At 39.1% G+C, this 19,715-nt stretch overlaps 1 protein-coding gene across 1 annotated transcript; it reads left to right on the top strand.

Moving 5' to 3' along the window:
- Nucleotides 1-7,702: 7,702 nt before the first annotated feature.
- Nucleotides 7,703-10,962, top strand: LOC121449112 (vomeronasal type-1 receptor 4-like). The gene is made up of 2 exons (XM_041653333.1): nucleotides 7,703-7,781; nucleotides 10,019-10,962. Exon 2 carries the CDS (start codon nucleotides 10,027-10,029, stop codon nucleotides 10,960-10,962), a length of 936 nt encoding a protein of 311 aa, XP_041509267.1. The 5' UTR covers nucleotides 7,703-7,781; nucleotides 10,019-10,026.
- Nucleotides 10,963-19,715: the final 8,753 nt, after the last annotated feature.

The raw sequence follows: 19,715 nt of genomic DNA, 5'->3' as shown, positions 1-19,715 counted from the left end.
TCCTTGGTTGGCATAGTAAGATGTACCTATAGGTATAATGGGAGGACAGGGTAATCTACCAATTTCTGGTTAGATCTAGGGCTTGCTTCTCAAGAAGAAATGCATGCCTGATGCTGCAAATCTGGCCAAGAACTGACGAGCCCCATGGATGAAGTTACTGCTATTGGTTTTCTAAGTGGACATAGTGTCAAACTGACCTCTAAATCCATAGATCTATATCCCTAGATGAATTCACCATTCAGAATTAATCAGAGGAGTTTCTTCTGTACTGTGCAGGAGGTTATTGCAAAGTGCAAAGAATAAGTGACCCTAATGATCTGTCACAGAGGCGACATCTGTATCATCCTCACTGCAAGGTTCAGGTGACATTATGGATAAAGGGATGGGAAGACTGCAAGAGCCAGATGTCAGGAGCATCAGAGAAACACAGTATGTGTTGTCTCTGACTGGACCACTGCACTCATGAGCTCACAACAGCTTGGTTACCTGTACAGGGCCAGGTTATGTAACATTCTACCATAGGAAGGCATTCCTGAGAGCCCAGCCTGACTGAGGAACTATGACAGGTCATGGCTTCTGGGCTGGGAGAAGTAGTTTTCCTTAAGGGTGTGGCCCCTAGTAGATCAAGCAAGCTTCAGTGGATGGCCTCATACACCTATGTGTATATGGGGAGCAGAAATTGGATTTCGTGGGTTATATATAAAACATGGAGAACATGAAATTGGGAGAGGTTGGAATGTAGAGGTAAATACAGAGGACTTAGGAGTAAAAGTAAGGTGAACATGATCAAAGTGTATTGTATGTATATATGATATTCTCAAGGAATTAATAAAAATTACTCCAGTAACCATAATCTATTCTGAAGTTTGTATTTCAAACATATGCATGTGTGCACTCATTCCACTTATAAGGACGTTCAGAGCAAAGCAACTCTAAATAAGAGGCTACAGTACACATTTAACTATCCATATAAATTATTTTATAAACATGGAAAGGAGTACAGTATAATTGGAAAAAATGTGTGACAATATCACAGTAAAAATCTGTCTTTTAGAAAATGTAGTTTAAAGAAGGGAGACAAAGTTTACCTACAGAGTCCCTTTTTTCATGCCTATTAATTCATTTCCTCAGAGTTTAAAACTTTTCAAAGATGTCTGGGCATTGGAAAAGAAACCTCTCAACTTGTCCAATATTCATCAAGGCCATTCACCTAACTTCCCAGTCTTAGCATTGGCCCCTTGTGCCTTCTGCACTTTTCCTTGTGACACTAAAGCCTCACAGTGATTCTTTCTTCCAAATTACTCCTAATTGCTTCAGTGGATTTGTTCTGGGAATGTGGACACCTTTATACTGACATGCAATTGGTGGAAAGTCGTTTAAAAGTTTTCTCAGCTCCCTATGTAGATGATGGTGTGGATTGAAGTTGAGCTGAAAATCACTCCTGTCGTAGGACAGGAGACCTGGGAATAATAAACGTATACATCAGGGCCCAGAGTTCATCTCAACAAACAGACTCAGCCTTTCAGCTTGGCACTTGCTATTGAGTCATCACACAGTATGCGGATGAGAATTGTTTTCATGTCACAACATGGATAATTATACACTTAAGACTTACATGAGTAGGAGGACTTGACTGTATTGTGTTGAGACTTGAGACTTGAGAATTCTTTAGCAAGAATTGGAGATTGTTTACTGCTGGATACAGACTAGCCTGTTGTCCACCTGTTCTTGTAAAAATTTCCTCACTTATTTAAGTTGGAATTCTTCTCTTTATGTATCCATACTTTCTTTTATCAATTTATTCATTGCTTTCTTCTTACAGTTTCATTTTACCTATGATGAAAATTTGTTAAATTTCTACCCCTAAACAAGAAGTTATTTACAACTGAAACCTACTAAGAGAAAAATACACCAGTTTTCTTCAGTGGAGTGATGCTGTATATTAACCACACTCAAGGGCAGGTTTTATATCAGGAATAGTTAGAATATAATCTAACACAGATTATACTCTATATTATTTTGATGATATTTCCCCATTTGCTTTTGTTCTTAAAAAGGAGAAGGAAAATAAAATTAGGTGAGTAGGGAGTAGGAGAGGATTAGAAAGAATTTGGGGACTGTGGAAGATTGTAAGAGAAGCCTTCTGGAAAGTTGGGAATCTATCTACTTGGAGATCCATGTGTTAGTATCCAGGCACACCTGGCCCCACCAGGTATGCTACTCTTGGGCATAGACTCGCAGGATTATTCATCTGACAACAAGAACACTTGCTATGCTCATTGTGACTTCATTTATAGTAACCAGAAACTGGAAACAACCTAGTTCTCCTTCAACAGAAGAGTGGGTGCAGAAAATGTGTTATATTTACATAGTGGTATATTACTAAGCTGTTTAAAAATGACATCAATTGTGCAAATATCACATTTCCTTTTGATGTAGGAGTGTCTTCTATCTGTTGCTTTCATTGATTAATTAATAAAGAAAACTGCTTGGCCTGATAGGTCAGAACATGGGTAGGCAGGAAAGACAGAACAGAATGTTGGGAAGGAGGGAAGTGAGTCAGATGCCATGCTTCTCCTACCCAAGATGACGGTGGTTAGAATCTTCCTGGTAAGCCACCACTTTGTGGTGGTACACAGATTATTAGAAATGGGTTAATCAAGATGTGAGAGTTAGCCAATAAGAGGCTAGAACTAACGGGCCAGGCAGTGTTTAAATGAATACAATTTGTATTCATTACAATTCATTACAATTCGGGTGTAAAGCTAGTTGTGCGGGAGCCAGGCAGGACGAAAAGCAGACCTGCCCACAGCTCCTTCTACACCCTTTATCCATTCTTCAGCCAAGGGGCATTTGGGTTGTTTGCAGGTTCTGGCTATTACAAATAATGTTGCTATGAACATAGTTGAGCACATGTGCTTGTGGTATGATTGAGCATCCTTTGGGTATATACCCCAAAGTGGTATTGCTGGGTCTTGAGGTAGGTTTTTAATGAAGTACTACACAGCAGAAAAAAATAATGACAACTTGAAATTTGCAGGCAAATGGATGGATCTAGAAAATACCATATTGCGTGAAGTAACCCAGACCCCTAAAACAAATTTAATATGTACTCACTTATACATGGCTTTTTGATATAAAGCAAAGAAAAACCAGCCTATAATTCACAACTTCAGAGAACCTAGACTGCAATGAGGACCCTAAGAGAGGCATTCATGGATCTAATCTATATGGGAAGTAGAAAAAGACAAGATCTCCTGAGTAAATTGGGAATGTGGGGATCATGGGAGATGGTAGAAAGAGACAGGGGAGGAAGGGAGGGGAGCAGAGAAAAAATACATAGCTCAGTAAAAACAATAAAAATGGCATCAAGAAATTTGCAAGAAAATGGATGAAGCTAGAAAAAAATCACGAATGAAGTAATCCAGACCCAAAATGATAAATATGGTGTTTATTCCCTTATAAGTAGATATTAGACATTAAGTAAATAATAACAAAGCTATAATTCATACACATAGAGATGTTAGGAAAAGAGGAGGACTCTAGGAATGACTCATGGATTTCCCTGGGATGGAGAAATATACTAGGCTTTACAGGTAGGTTGGGTAGGTGGGAACAAGAGTGAGGGAATCAGATGGGGAGGAAGATGGGGTTCAGGGAAAGAGTGCAAAGAGAGACTTCTGGAATTGCTGGACATTTGTGGGTGGTGGAAAAGCTAGTTCAGTAGAAACATACTGGAATTTAGGAAGGCAGTCCTTTGAGGGCTCCTAGTAATGGGCGATCCAGAGTCTCAACTGGTCATCTCCTGCCACGAGGTATGGCTTATGGTGGCAGGACTGGGTTGCATTTATAAGTTGTTTTTCAAGGGGGTCCCATGGAAATCCCCCAACTACCTGGTCTGTTGCTGACACAGGGAGTTATTCTCTGTAAATTTACTATGAGGCCCCAGTGCTGAGGACAATACTCACACATATCATTGAACATGGAGAAGGAAAGCTGGTACCTGCATGGAGCCTTCACCCCTACATCCCAGTCTCTTTGGTACAGGACAGTACTCTGCAGGACACAAAAAGAGGAATGTGGAGACCAATGAAATCACAAAACCTTTGACCTTTAATCTGTTCTGCCTCAAAAATATGCTAGGATGACTGTGGCACAAAATTGCTGAAGTAGCCAATGCATACCTGACTTGACATAAGGCAACAAGCCTTGAGAAGGAGCCCATGCCTGACACTGCTTGAGTAAGCAAGGGCCAAAGACTATGTGGCCAGAGACCTAAGGGAAAACCAAACACCACTGGTTAAGAGAAAAGGTATCTACACAAATGACTTCTGATGATATTCTTCTGTTCTCATAGAGATCTCAACACTCAGACTTTTCAGTGTTGTGATTTTAGAGGACTTTAGACTTTAGAATTTTTGATCTCTGCACTTCCAGCCTTTTTTGGGATTGTGACATTTAGGGTTCTGTCTTTTGTGCTGAGGTCGAGGACTTTTTTTGAAATCAGACCACAGTCTTTGTGATTAAAAACTCAACATATTAATTTCAGGTCACCCAATTCAACCTAACAAATAGAGTGCTTGTAGAAAACCAGTCATAGTGGGTGTGGTAGTTTAAATATGATTGGACCCCATAATCTCATAGGGAGTGGTACTATTAGGAGAGGTGGCTTTGTTGGAGTGACTATGGCCTTGTTGGAGGAAGTGTGCCACTGTGGGCACCCTTTGAGATTTCCTATGCACAGGATACTGCCTAGTGTGTTAGTTGACTTCCTGGTGCCTGCAAGATGTAGCACTCTCAGCTCCAGCACCAAGTCTGCTTGCACACCAGCATGCTCCCTGCCATGATGATAACAGATGGAACCTCTGAAACTGAAGCACCACAGATAATGTTTTCTTTATAAGAGTCACAGTGCCTCTTCATAGCAAGAGAACCCCTAACCAAGACAGGGGTTGATACCAGGAACTGAGCTTTTGCTATGATAGGGCCAGCCATGTGTTTGCTTGGAATAATATGGTCTTTGGGACGGTGGGTTAGAAAAGCAGTTGAATGTTTTAAGCGCTGCTTAGAGGACTGTACTATTAGGAGTGTGGAGGACAGTGGTGCTGAGTGCGATTTGATGAATTATGGGCGGCAACCTCAGGAAGAGAAGTCTAACAGAGGAGAAGACTTGTACCATGTTGTCCAAAATCATCCTTGTGATATTTTGGTGAAGATAGTGGCTGCTTATTGCCCATGTCCAAAGATTCTACCTGATGCTAAAGGGAAGGGTTTTGGATTCAATCTGTTGGCAGAGAAATCTCAAAATAGCCTAATATAGACTCTGGTAACTATAACAAAGGGTTATAATGAAAAGGAGCAAGCTGAACAGGGTAAATTAAAAACGTTACTTTTAAGGAGAAAAGGAGCTCCAGGAAGTTGAATAGAGCTAAATCTTGTGTTCAAGGAGATGTACTAATTAAGAAATGGAATAAAAGGAATTGTGATCTCAGGGCAAGATTCCACCCAGATTAGCTTCCAACTTGTGTAAAGAAATAAACAACAACAAAAAAAAAATACTTAGATCCAGGTGTGGTAGGGCACACATTTAATCCCAGTACCAAGCAGGTAGAGGCTAGTGGGTCTGTGAGTTTGAGGCCAGCCTGGTTTAGAGAACAAGTTCCAGGACAGCTAATCTTGGGCAGTGAAGATTTGTCACTTAACTTCTGGATTGTTCCTTCCATCTGTTTTCCCATCCCACTAGCATGTGCGTGGAAAGACAATGAAGAATTTTACAGTTCATTCTCTGAAGTTTACCAAATGCCTAAATATTGGCTGTTATCTTAATTCTCATTAGTAAATAAATGTTGAAGCTTCTGTGTTTCTCTATGTCTTATATTTGTGTGTGTGTGTGTGTGTTATGTGTTAGCGGGTGCCTCTTTGTAGGGCTGTTGGGCCTTACCTTGTACCTTATTTGAGACACACTCTCTTGGTATATGATTTGAACACATGGCAGATGGTCTTGAAGTTCCTAGAGGTCTTCTTGTCTGCCTTTTCCATACTTTTTAGGAGCTGATAGGACAGATTTCTCTGCTACTGTATCTACCTTTCAAATTATTTTATTTTGTTAATTTTATTTCATTTTATTTTATATGTGTGCAATGTGCCTCTACTTTAATAGCACTGGAACCCTGTTCCTTCTGTATGCCTCTGTGCTTTGTGCCCAAAAGAGTGACAGAAAAAGTTCCAATTCTAATTCTTTTTTTTTTTTTTATTTTATTTTCGAGACAGGGTTTCTCCGTAGCTTTAGGTTCCTGTCCTGGAACTAGCTCTTGTAGACCAGGCTGGCCTCAAACTCACAGAGATCCGCCTGCCTTTGCCTCCCAAGTGCTGGGATTAAAGGCGTGCGCCACCACCGCCCGGCCCCATTCTAATTCTTAATTGCTGTCTTGGAGTTGCTTATTTTGTTTTGTTTTGTGACAGGAACTCAGGACCAAGGTGTTTAAAAGTTACTTCAGACCCTTGTGGAGATGCTGTCATCATGGGTCTAGAACTGAGTTAAAAATAACGAGTCTACTGGGATATAATACTAAGAGATCCCAAACCTTTAAATCAGGGAAAGTGTCCCACCACAGTTAAGGCAGAGTCTCACTTTTCATGGCAACACCTACCATCATGGTATCACTCAGCACTAAGGTGAGTGGTCAGAGAATAAGAGTAGGAATAACTAAAGACATTAGAAAACACTCCTTGGAGAAGCCATGGTTGTGCTATTGGATACACCTTATTTTCTTCCTAAGTGCCTCTCTTAATTGTAGTTGTACTTTAAAAATCTGTATTAATAATTTCTTTCAACAGCTCTGCTGAAAGGAAGGAGGGAAGGAGGGGGAAAAGGAAGAAAGGAAAGAAGAAAGGAAAGAAGGAGGAAAGAAAGAAAAGAATGAACGAAAAGAAAGAAAATTCAAGCAACAGTTAGGTTTAGAGGCAGGGAATTTTATGGGTTTTTGGATGAAATTGTGGCTATTTTCCAACTCAGGGTAGAGTCAGCTGTCTCCAGCCTTCCTTAAGCTATGTGAACCCTGCTCCTCCCATAAGCTGCTACTAAATCTCTAACAGTAGAAATATCTTAGTAAGATATCTCTTAGTGATATCATCTCCTTTTTATTTTTCTAGCTTCACTTAGTCAGCCTCTGTCTCTATCTCTCTCTGGCCCAATCTCCATCTCATCTTCCTCACCCTCTCTCACATCTCTTCCTCATTTTTAGTTTGTAAAAGGAGGATCTATTTGGATTCATCTTTTTCTTTACTGATGATACTGGGAATCATTCCCAGGACCTTTCCCCATCTGGACAAGCCAGAGCTATATCCCCATCTCATCCTAATGGCTTGAAGTACTTATATTCTTTTCATTCCTCCTATCCACCAATTTATACACTTCTGGGAAATGTATTCTATTTTTGTGTCTGAATAAATAGATAATAGGAATGGGTAAAAGAAAATATTTATAGTATTAATTAAAATTTTATCAATGATAGAATTATAGGGTGATTATTCTTCTAGGAAAGATGAATTTTATGGATGCTTGAAGATTAAGAGTTAAAAATTTAATGAATTGCAAGTAAGAAATAAATAAATAGGAGTATGATCTTGGTACTTCAGCAATTCTAAAACATGACAGTTGTTTCACTAAATATACCTTCAAGCTGTTGCTTTATGATTTCAGCTCATGTGTTACCTACAAGAAGACAGTGCTCTTGTCCTGTGAAGAGTTAAGCCTGTTCTCATCTAGAAAATACACACAAGTATGTTTGACTTTCTCTATTCCTATTGTCTTGTCACTGTCTAGAGTTTCAGAAGCTGTCATATATCTGCCCTATGTCAGGGAATTCTGTGAATAAGTGAATTCTAAACAAAATAACAGCAACAAATTCTATCTTATTATACACTTACCTAATATACTGCTAACCCTTCAATATACAAAAATGCAAATTTATGAATGGAAACCTAAACTTTATATCACTAACCTATGAGTCTAAGAAATCTTAATTGACTGTCATCTCTATGCTCTGTACTGATGTGGGATTTCCCCTCTGTATGTTGTGAATATGTTTTATTATCATATGTTAAAGGAGAATCTGCTTTGGCCAATGTCAGGGCAGAATAAAGCCAGGTGGAAAATCTAAAAAGCTGGTGGTTTCCCTTAATGTGCAGAAAGTTATTAATTTCATGCCGATCCGCTCATTCATTTTTGGTGCATTCCCTGTGTTATTGAACCTGTTGCCTCTAAGAGTTGTATTACTAGTATTTTCCTCTGAGAGTTTTAACATTTAGCTTTTGAATAATTTAACATTAATTTTTGTGCACTCCAAGGTGATATAGAGATATTGCCATACTTATGCAGGTGGATGTCCATTTTACACAAAGTCATTCGGAATCATACTGTCTGAACACAGAGTCACAGCAAGCATTCAAGAAAAAAAGTGACTGTGTCTTCCTGAGATTCTTCATGAGAACTGCTGAGCCTCTGCAAGGCAGTGACAGGGGATGTCAGACCCCTCATTTATTCTTCTTCCTCAACACTGGCCATTCCCTGTGTTGTTTTTATCCTCTCAGGTTCCCTCATCCTTGTACCACATTGGTCTTTATTAATAACAAGAGTTGTTGGTCCAACACGTGGGAGATGCAGTAACACTCCAATTGGAACTTGGTAATGATTTAGAAATTTTGTTGAAGAAAAACAATACTAATTTGTAGAGCTTCTACAACATTCTACTTTCCTATAGAGTAGACCCTTGGCTCTTATTTGACCACATGCTCAGCAACTTTGACTCCTGCTTTTATTTGTTTTAATTTGTTTGGTTAATACCCGCTTATACTGTCTCTGATGATAGTTCACCGCAACTTTGATTTGCATCACCTCATTGTATTCCCTTAATTAGTGCTGGTGCTGGGCCTCATATTGCTCTGATTTTGGACATTTCTGAATTGTTTACAGGAAGTTCATTCAGGTCTGGAACCCATCTCTTATTTGTTTTATATTTTAGGTGTTTTTTTTTTAAAAAAAAACAACATAGTTTTAACTCTTATTTTTAGGATAGAAAGATAAGTGATTGTTTCAGAGTACATAGAGCTCTTTGAGTGCCGTTCCTAACTTCCTACAGGTGACTCACAACCATCTACAAATGCAGCTCTAGGAGATTCATGCCTCTGGTCCCTGCTGGCCCTCACACTCACATGTAATCACCTCCAGCAACACACAATTAAGACTAAAATATATCTTCAAATAAAATATTCTTTGTGTTCTGAATATTTAACCACTCATTCTAAATATGATTTTCACTTATGTTTGGTTGTTTTTCTTGATGAATTTTGAATTTTGGTCATGTGATTTTCAGAAATAATGGCATGCGTAAATTTTTTTTAATATTTATTATGTATACAATATTCTGTCTGTGTGTATGCCTGCAGGCCAGAAGAGGGCACCAGACCCCATTAGAGATGGTTGTGAGCCACCATGTGGTTCCTGGAAATTGAACTCAGGACCTTTGGTAGAGCAGGCAGAGCTCTTAACCTCTGAGCCATCTCTCCAGCCCTTAAAATTTTTTTCTTTGAAAATTGACTCAAAACCAATGCATAGTCAAAAGCAATGAAAATATTAATCTTTCAGGGGCAGTTTCTTTTGAGACAGGGTTTCACTTTGTGTAGCATATCTTTCCAGGAATTTGCTTCGTAGATCAGGTGAGCTTCAAAATCATAGGTATTTCTGCTTCTTATCTCTTGATTTCTGTTTTGAAGGTCATGTAGTTCCTCGTCCAGAGAAAATATTAATCTTCTGTAAACATACCAAAAACTTTCCATTTAAATAATGCAGAATATTTATTTCAATAAAAATGAAGTTTTAGACATAGTTCTTCAATGAGGGAACTGTATAAATAGAGTAAAGCGATAAATATATTATTTTAGCTAACATCTTGAAATAATGCACACCCATAATGTATTTCCAGGGTCCACTGATCATAATAAATTTTATCTTATATAGGAAAGAAAATGGCTTCTGACAACTTGGCAATGGGAATTTTCCTCTTTTCCCAGATCACAGTGGGAGTGCTTGGAAATTCTTCAATAATATTTTATTATCTGATTTTTATATTCAATGGAAAGCATTTAATGCCCAAAGACCTGATTATAGAGCACTTGACTTTAGCCAATTGCTTGTCTATCATCTCAAGAGGCATTCCACAGGCAATGTCAGATTTCAGATTTAAGGATTTCCTCAATGATGTTGGATGTAAATTGATAGTCTACATTTACCGAATAGCAAGAGGGGTGTCCCTGTATGTCATGTGCCTACTGAGTTGCTTCCAAGCGATCACAATCAGCTCCAGCAACTCCAGGTGGATGAAGCTTAAACACAGAGCCACCAAGTACATCGGTCCCTCCTGCTCACTCAGTTGGCCTGTGCACCTGGTTCTGAACATCTTGACTCCAGCAAGAGTATCAGGCCCCATTTCCAACAAAAATGTGACTAGCAGGCTGAGTTACGGGTACTGCTCATGGTTTGCCTCTGGTAATGTGGTAACGGCCCTGTATATGTCCTTACTGTGCTTCACTGATGGCCTGTGTCTGTGTCTCATGGCCTGCTTAAGTGTCTTCATGGTGAGTGTCCTCTACAGACATAAGAGACAAGTCCAGCACATCCACAGTACTCAATGCTGTCTGAAAGTCTCGCCTGAGGACAGAGCTGCCCAAACTATCCTTACCCTGGTGTGCATATTCGTTATCTCTTATGCATTCTCCTCCATTGTTGTCATCTTTACGACCTACTCAAAAGGTTCAGTGCTATGGAAAGTAGGTGTATTCCTATTTCTAGAAATGTGCTTTCCCATTGTTTGCCCATTTGTTCTCCTCAGCAATATCAAGTCTAGTTCCAGTCTGTTTTTACCATGCTGTGGCAATAGAAAACTTTTTCCAAATTTGACATGAGCGCTGCTTGTATGCCTTTGCTGATTTATTTGCATATTCTTTTATTTATTGTAGAATGCTAAGACTTCAGTTTGAACATGTCAGATATTTTCCTGCCTCTACCTCCTTCAGCAAATCCTGCTTGCATATTCCATAACAACTGGCAATAAAACTCAAGTCCATGTGGATCAAAGACTTCAGCATAAATCAGGTACAATGAATATTCTATAATAGAAAATGGGGCCGGGCGGTGGTGGCGCACGCCTTTAATCCCAGCACTTGGGAGGCAGAGGCAGGCGGATCTCTGTGAGTTCGAGACCAGCCTGGTCTACAGGAGCTAGTTTCAGGACAGGCTCCAAAACCACAGAGAAACCCTGTCTCGAAAAACCAAAAACAACAACAAAAAAAAAAAAAAAAAAAAAAAAAGAAAATGGGGAATAGCATCAAACTCATTGATAAAGGGACAACTTCCTGAACAGAACATGGACAGTGCAAGTACTAAGATCAACAATTAATAAATTTGACCTCATGAATCTGAAAAGCTTCTGCAAGGTAAAGGACACTGGCAATAGGAGAAAATGGCAGCCTACAGAATGGGAAATGATTTTCACCAACTCTACATCTGATAGAGTGCCAATATTCAAAATATATAAATATCTCAAGAAACTAGACATGATAAACCAAACACTCTAATTTAAAAATGAGGTATCGATCTAATCAGAGAATTCTCAGTAGAGGAGATTCAAATGGCTAAAAAAAACACTTTTAAAATGTTCAACTTCCTTTGCCTGCTTTGAAATATTAATCAAAACCACTTTGGGATTCCATCTTATTCTTAGAATGGCTAAGGACATTAACACCAGTGACAGCTCATGATGGTAAGGATGTGCAGCAAAAGAAGCACTCCTCTATTGCTGCTGGGAATGCAAACTGGTAGCCACTGTGGGAATCAGTGTTGCAATTCCCGAGAAACCTGGTAACAGACCTCAAGACACAGTTATACCGTTCTTGGACATATATCCAAAGGATATTCCATTCTACCACAAAGACACTTCATCTACTGTGGTTATAGTGGCTGTATTCATAATAACCAGAAACTATACATGACTTAGCTGGCCTCCGAGTGTAGCATGCTTAAAGAAAATATAATAAATTTACAAAATGGAGTAGTATCATTGGTTATAAAATGACATCATGAAATTTGCAGGCAAATGAATGGAACTTAAAAATCATCTTGTTTAAAGTAACCTGTTGTAAAATATTTGTTTAACTATGTAAAAGTGTGTCTGTTTGTTTATGTCGTAGACTATTTATTTAACTACGTAAAGGTGGGTTGCATTTGTTTAATTAGGTGAAGATGTGTGGCTGTTTTACCTCGCCTGCCTATGGGACCTGATTGGTCTAAAAACCAAGCTGAACAGTCAGTAGTGAGGGAGAAGGTATAGGTTGAAATTCCAAGGTACGTAGGAGGAATTTAAACTTGAGAGAGAAAGGAAAAGAAGAAAGAAGAGAAGACAATAGAGAGTTACCAAGAGCCAGCCAGCCAGCCAGACTCAGAGGAAACAGGAAAGTAGGACATACAAATGAAAGAAAACTAAAAATCTCCAAAACAAAATGTAAAAGAATAGATACAAGTTAAATTAAGGTAAAGTGTTAGTGGGACAAAGCTCATGTTGAATATTTAAGATTAATAATAAGTCTCCATGGTTGGCAGCCCAAAGTAAATGCTATATCTCCTGTAAACCATTTCAGAAAGACAAACATAGTATTTACTCACCTATAAGTGGATATTAGCTGTTAAATAAATGATAATCATGCTACAATCCACAGTCCCAGAGAGACTAAGCTACAGAGATGGTTCAAGAGGGGGCACATGGATCTCTTAGGGAATGGGAAATTGAATAGATTTTGCAGGTGTGTAGATAAAGATGGGAATGGGCAGGACTGGGTGTGGTGGAGAAATGGAGGAGAAATGACTGAAATTAGATGGTATTTGGGAGGAAATAGGGAAATCTAGTGCATTGGAAAAATCCCTGGAATCTCAAGGCTGACCCTAGTGAGGACTCCTACTAATGGAGGATATGGAGCCTGAACTGTTCATTTTCCGGAAGTAGGTAACACTTGTAGTCATGGGACTGGGACACCAACCCAGCCACATAACCTTCAACCAACAACCTGTCCTGACTACAAGATGTGCTGGAACAATGGGTGCACAGAACTTGTGGGAGTGGCCAATCAATGGTTTAATTTGAGGCCCACACTAAAAGAGGGAGTCCAAGTCCAACACTGCCTGGATGACGAGGAATGGAGGCTAGATAGCCTGGAGACCAGGATTAGTGCCTAGCCCAGCCCTCAGCAGAGAGGCTGCCTCTGACAGCTGCTGGGAACTGATATAGAGACCCAAAGCCAAACATTAGTGAGAGAGAGAACCTAGTTTGGTTGTCTCCATCAGGTCTCTCTCCTAAGATCTTGGAGATCTATGGAGGGCGACAAGAGGACTAATGGGAGCCAGAGGGGTTGAAGACCTGAGGGAGTGTCGTCCGAGGAATCAACAAAGCAGGAGTCAACTGAAGCTGCAATTGTGGAGCTTGCATGGGTCTGGGCTTGGTCCTCTGCGTATATGCTGTAGTTGTAGGCTTGGGACTATTGAGGGACCCCTGACTGTAGGCCTGGGGATGTCTTTAATTCTGTTGCTTGCTCTTGGGCCAATTTTCCACCTCCTGAGTTACCTTGCCCAGCCTGCATGTGAGGGTTTGTGCCTCTTCTTATATCTTGCTGTGCTGTGTTTGGCTGATGTTACTGGAATGTACTCTATAAGAGAAGAATAAATAAGAATTGTTTAAAAAGAAATAAAATACCAAGAACCCTAAAATTGACCCTGTGTCATGTGGTATTATAACTCGACATTTTATTATAACATTTTTCTTATGTAATTTACTATAGAGTAGTGAGAAATTTCCAAATATGTAGAATCATCATATTTTACAAATTACTATGTGACAATAGGCAAAATATAGGTGAAAAAAGAAGAAATTAATCTGTGTGGCCAGAAATTATCTTAACACTTAGGGAAGGATCTTCTGCTCTGGTGTGTGTGATTATGTGTGCTGGGGTAAGAGGGCTTATTCTTATTTTATCTGTATAGGTATTTTTATGACATGTATTTTTATGCACCTTGTGATAAAGTACCTGAAGAGGTCAGAAGAGAGCGTTGACCCCTTAGGACTTGGAGTTACACATGGTTTTGAGCCAGCATTGAGTACTGGAAATAAAATTTGTCCCCTTTAGAGGAGCAATCGGTGCTCTTAACCATCAAACCATCTTTAGAGCCCTGAGATGCCTTGATCATATCTTAAATTGATATTTTGTGTAGGTATGTGTGCCATGGTGTATGTATGTGCACCACATATATGCATGCTTGCTACTTAAAGAGGCAAGAACAGCACATTGGATCCTCTGCAATTAGAGTTATAGACAGTTGTCAGTCACTTGATGTGTTTGCTGGGACCTGAACTCAGTTCCTCTGGAAGTCCACTGCACGCTTTGCCCACTTTGCCAGCTCTCTAGCCCCAAGCTGTGGTTTAGTGCGCCTCATACGTAGACACTACAATTCTTCAAGGGTGATCACTGCTCTGAAAATGCTGTAGAAAAATGGATGGAAACAAAATTAACCTTAAGAAAAATGTCAGCCCCACAAAGACAAATCTTACATTTTCTTTCATGTGAAACCAGGGAACAAAAAAGAATCAGAGAAAGATATGAGCTACTGAGAAGAGGAAAAGAACCAGTGTGCAGGAGAGTGGGAACTAGATGAGATGATGAGGGAGGAATGTGACACGAGCACATAGTGCACATATGTGAAAGTATCACAATGTGATAGTGTACTATGTACTATTAATATGTGGATAAAATAAAAATTAACAAAACTTGTCACCACAAGACTGTATCTGTTATATGCCATGTTCTGTAACATCTGCTTTCAGAAGATTCATTAAATGTTTTAGTTGTGTATAATTTTATTCTCTGTTTTTATGCCAATAACAAGCTGTTTTCATTACTGTAGCTTTATAATAGAACTTGATGTCAGAAATGGTGATGCCTCTAGAAGTTCCTTTATTGTATAGGATTGTTTTGGCTATCCTGTTTTCTTTTTTTGTTTTTTTTTCCATATGAAGTTGATTATTGTTCTTTCAATAAACGAAATTTCTGTGACGAATTGTGTTAGTATTTTGATGGGTATTGCATTGAATCTACAGATTGGTTTGGTAGGATTTCCATTTTTATTATGTTGATCCTACCTATCCAAGAACACGGGTGATCTTTCCATTTTCTCATATGTTCTTTCCTCAAAGACTTAAAGTTTTTGTCAAACAGAACTTTCACTTCTTTTGTTAGGGTTACCTCAGCATATTTTATGTTATTTGTTGCTATTGTGAAGGATGATATTTCTCTGATTTCTTTCTCAGCATCTTCATCATTTGCGTATAGGAGGGCTACTGATTGTTTTGAGTTATCTTGCATTCTGCCATATTACTGAAGGCATTTATCAGCTGTAGAAGTTTTCTAAAAGAGTTTTTGGCGTCACTTATGTATACTACCATATCATCTACAAATAACAAAAGTTTGACTTTTTTACAATTTGAATTCCACAGATCTCCTTTTTTTTTTTTTTTTGACTTATTGCTCAGCCAGAACTTCAAGAACTATATTGGATAAATATGGAGGGAATGGAAAACCTTGTCTGGTTCCTGATTTTAGTGGGATTGCTTTAAGTTTCTCTCCATTTAATTTGATGTTGGCTGTTGGCTTGGTGTATATTGCTTTTTATTATGTTTAGATATGTTCTTTGTATCCCTTATCTCTCCAAGACTGTTATCATAAAGAGGTGTTGGATTTTGTCAAATGCCTTTTCAGCATCCAATGAGATGATCATATTGTTTCTTCTTTCAGTTTATTTATATGGTGCTTTACATTGATAGATCTTCGTGTGTTGAACAATCCCTGCAACTCTCGGATGAAGCCGACTTGTTCATGGTGGATGATTTTTTGATGTGTTCTTGGATTTGGTTTGCCAGTATTTTATTGAGTATTTTTGCTTCTAGATTCATCAGGGAGATTGCTCTATAATTCTCTTTCTTGGTTGAGTCTTTGTGTGGTTTTGATATCAGGGTAACTGTAGCCTTATAAAAACAGTTTGGCTATGTTCTTTCTGTTTCTATTATGTGGAACACTTTGAGGAGAATAGGTATTACCTCTTCTTTGAAGTTCTGGTAGAATTCTGCACTGAAATCATTTGACCCTGGGCTTTTTCTTTCTTTTCTTTTCTTTTTTCCAAAGGAAGAAATTAAAAAGGCATAGTTTATTCTGAGAAAAATTGTAATACCCATGGCCATGGCCCCAAATAATGTGTTCCAATGAGGAAGCGGTCACTTGGAGTTTTTTATAATTATTAGAACAAAGGAAGTTATAAATCAAGGCATTTAAAATACTGTCTAGTAGGAACATGATCAAGTCAGTGTCCCAACCCTTTGTCAATACAACACACAACACCTTTTCTTGTTGTTATTATTGTTTTGCTTTTTCAAGACAAGTTTTCTCTCTGTAGGTTTGGCTGTCCTGGAACTCTCTCTGCAGACCAGGCTGGCCTCGAACTCATAGAGATCTACCTGCCTCTGCTTCCCAAATGCTGGGATTAAAGACATGCACCACCACCACCTCCTGGCTCACACAACACTTTTTAAGATATAACCTTTCTTTTCTTTTCTTTTTGATTCATTCCCAAGATCTCAGATTAATAAATACCATATATATGGTATATATAATAAATACCATATATATGTATATATATATATCATATTACAAACTTAAAAGCCCCCCCAGTCTTTACCAATTCAAATACTTTAAAAGTTTAGTCTCTTTAAAAATCCAAAGTCTCTTAAAACTTAAAATCTCTCTTAAAAATTCCAAGTCTCTCAACTGTGGGTTCCTATAAAATAAAAAATAAGTTAAATACTTTCTTACTTCAAGAGGGAAGAACCAGGGCACAGTCACAATCTGCAAAAAGCAAAACCAAACTCCATTGATGTAAATAATTCAGTGTTCAATATCTGAGATCCACTCATGGTCTTCTGGGCTTCTCCACGGAGCGTGGGTCACTACTGACTCTGCCCTCCGCAGCACACACAGCTCATCTTCTAGGCTCTATCTGACTCTTCCGCAGCACACACGGTTCGTCCTCTAGGCTCCATCTGACTCCGCTCCACTGCTGCTGCTGTTCTTGGTGGTCACTCCATGGTACTCGCATCTCCAAAACATTGGCATCTTCACTGCGACTGGACTGCACTTTCACCAACAGGCTTTCTTTATGGTTCCAAGCCTCAGCTTCTTTCCATGACCCCATCCATGCTGGTCCTTCAACTGCCACTGAGGCTGCATCTTCACCAATGGCCTTGCTTGGCCTCTCACAGTGCCAAGTCTCAGCAGCTCTCCATGACCTAGTCATGCCTTCAAAACCAGTGCCACCCAGGTAAATCTTACACTACCAAGTTCAGCTGCCAAAAGGAGGTACAACCTTGGCCACCTCTGGAACACAACCTCTGTGTGCTGTTTCTCAGGAAACACTTCCCAGAAGACTTCACCTCAGTGATGCCGGTCTCTTCTTACTCACAGCTGACTGTTCAGCCCCAGCTGACCAGCACCCATTGTTCCAGCAAAGCAAATGTTTTACTTCAGTGGTTCTGGTCTCCTATTAATCAGAGCTGATTCTTCAGCTCCAGATGAGCAGATGTCACAAATTCTGCATACAATTTCTTTAGGCTATTGACAATCCCAATAAGCCATTCTTTGCCCACCTCTGCATTAGACTGAACATCCAGCTGAGAACCTTTGGAATGTTTTACCTTAACAAACCCTCTTTTCCACTATTGGAAGGGCTAAGACTGGGATCCAGTACAATCAGTGGGTATAGAAGTGACCCCCCTCCCCGTCTTGCTAAAACTCAACTGTGCTGGCAAATTTTATGCAAGCTGCCATAAACCAGAGTCATCTGAGTGGAGGAAACCCCAGTTGAGAAAACGCCTCCAGAAGATTGGGCTGTGAGCAAGTCTATGGAGCATTTTCTTATTGATGGTCGTCTGTGGGAGGATGGTCCTGAGTTCTGTAAGAAAACAGGCTGAGCAAGTCATGGGGAGAAAGCCCCTCCATGGCCTTTGCATTAGCTCCTGTATCCAGGTTCCTGCCCTGTTAGAGTTTCTGTCCTGACTTCCTTCTGTGATGGACTACAGTGTGGAAATGTCAGCCAAATTACCTGTTTCCTCCCCAAGTTGCTTTGGTTGTGGTATTCAATCACAGCAGTGGAAACCTGAAGACAAGTTGCTACCAGGAGTGGGGTCTTGCTATGACAGACCAGACTATGTTGTTTTGGGGAGGATTGTAGAAGGACTTTGAAACTTTGGGCTAGAAAAGCCATTCAGTGTTGAGAGCTCAGCCGGCTGTTCTGTAGGAGCTTGGAAGATAGGAAAGTTAAGAGTGGGCAGAAAATGGAGGCCTCTTTTCTTTCTTTCTTTTTTTTTTTTCTTTTTTGGTTGGGAAGCATTTGATGACAGATTCTATTTCCTTGCAGGTTAAAGGTCTATTTAAATTGTTCACCTGGGCTTGATTTAATTTTGGCATGTGATACCTATCCAGAAAATTGTCCATTAAAAAAAATTCCAGTTTTGTAGAGTAAAGGTTTTTGTAGTGTGACCTAATAATTCTCTGGATTTCCCCATTGTCTGTTGTTATGTCCCCCTTTTCATTTCTTAGTTTGTTAATTTGGATATCCTCTCTCTGTGTTTTGATTAGTTTGCTTAAGGGTTTGTCTGTCTTGTTGATTTTCTCAAAGAACCAGTTCTTTGTTTCATTGATTCTTTGTATTGTTTATTTGTTTCTATTTTCTTGATTTCATTACTTTAATTCGATTATTTCCTCTTATCTACTTCTGGGTGAGTCTGCTTCTTTTTGTTCTAGAGCTTTCAGGTTTCTGAACCTTCTCCACTTTCTTTCTGTAGGCACTTAGTGCTATGAACTTTCTCTTAGCACTGCGTTCATACTGTCTCATAGGTTTGGGTACATTGTGTCTTCAATTTTGTTGAATTCTAAGAAATCATTAATTTCTTTCTTTCTTTCTTTTTTTCTTTATTTCTTCCTTGATCCAGGGGTGGTTCAATAGAGCACTGTTTAATTTCCATGTGTTTGTGGGCTTTCTGAAACTAGTGTTGCTGTTGAATTCTAATTTTAAGCCTTGGTAATCTGATAAGATACAGGGAGTTACTCCATTTTTTTTTTTTTTTTTTTTTTTTTGTATCTGTAGAGGTTTGCTTTGTTACCGAGTATGTGGTCAATTTTAGAGAAGTTTTCATGAGGTGCTAAGAAGAAGGCATATTCTTTTGTGTTTGGGGGAATATTCTGTAGATGTCTGTTAAGTCCATTTGAGTCATGATATCTGTTCTCTTATTTCTCGGTTAGGTTTCTGTCTAGTTGACCTGTCCATTGGAGAGAGTGGGTTATTGAAGCCTTCTGCTATTAGTGTGTGGGGTTTAATGTGTGATTTAAGTTTTAATAATGTTTCTTTTCCATATGTGGGTGCTCTTGGATTAGGGGCATAGATGTTCAGGATTGAGACTTCATCTTGATGGATTTCCTGTTATGAGCATAAAATGTTCTTCTCCATCTATTTGGATTGATTTTAGTTTGAAGTCTATTTTGTTAGATATTAAGATAGTTACACCCACTTG

Source organism: Microtus oregoni, unplaced genomic scaffold (assembly GCF_018167655.1).
Source record: "Microtus oregoni isolate MIOR12 unplaced genomic scaffold, Mior012 000006F_ref0000085, whole genome shotgun sequence".
Classification (NCBI taxonomy): domain Eukaryota; kingdom Metazoa; phylum Chordata; class Mammalia; order Rodentia; family Cricetidae; genus Microtus; species Microtus oregoni.
Note: the sequence above shows the minus strand (reverse complement) of the source record. Positions and strands in the feature narration are given on the sequence as shown.

What these genes read in the sequence shown, in the direction of transcription:
- LOC121449112 (XM_041653333.1), top strand. Translation starts at nt 10,027, where the DNA reads ATGGCTTCTGACAACTTGGCAATGGGAATTTTCCTCTTTTCCCAGATC.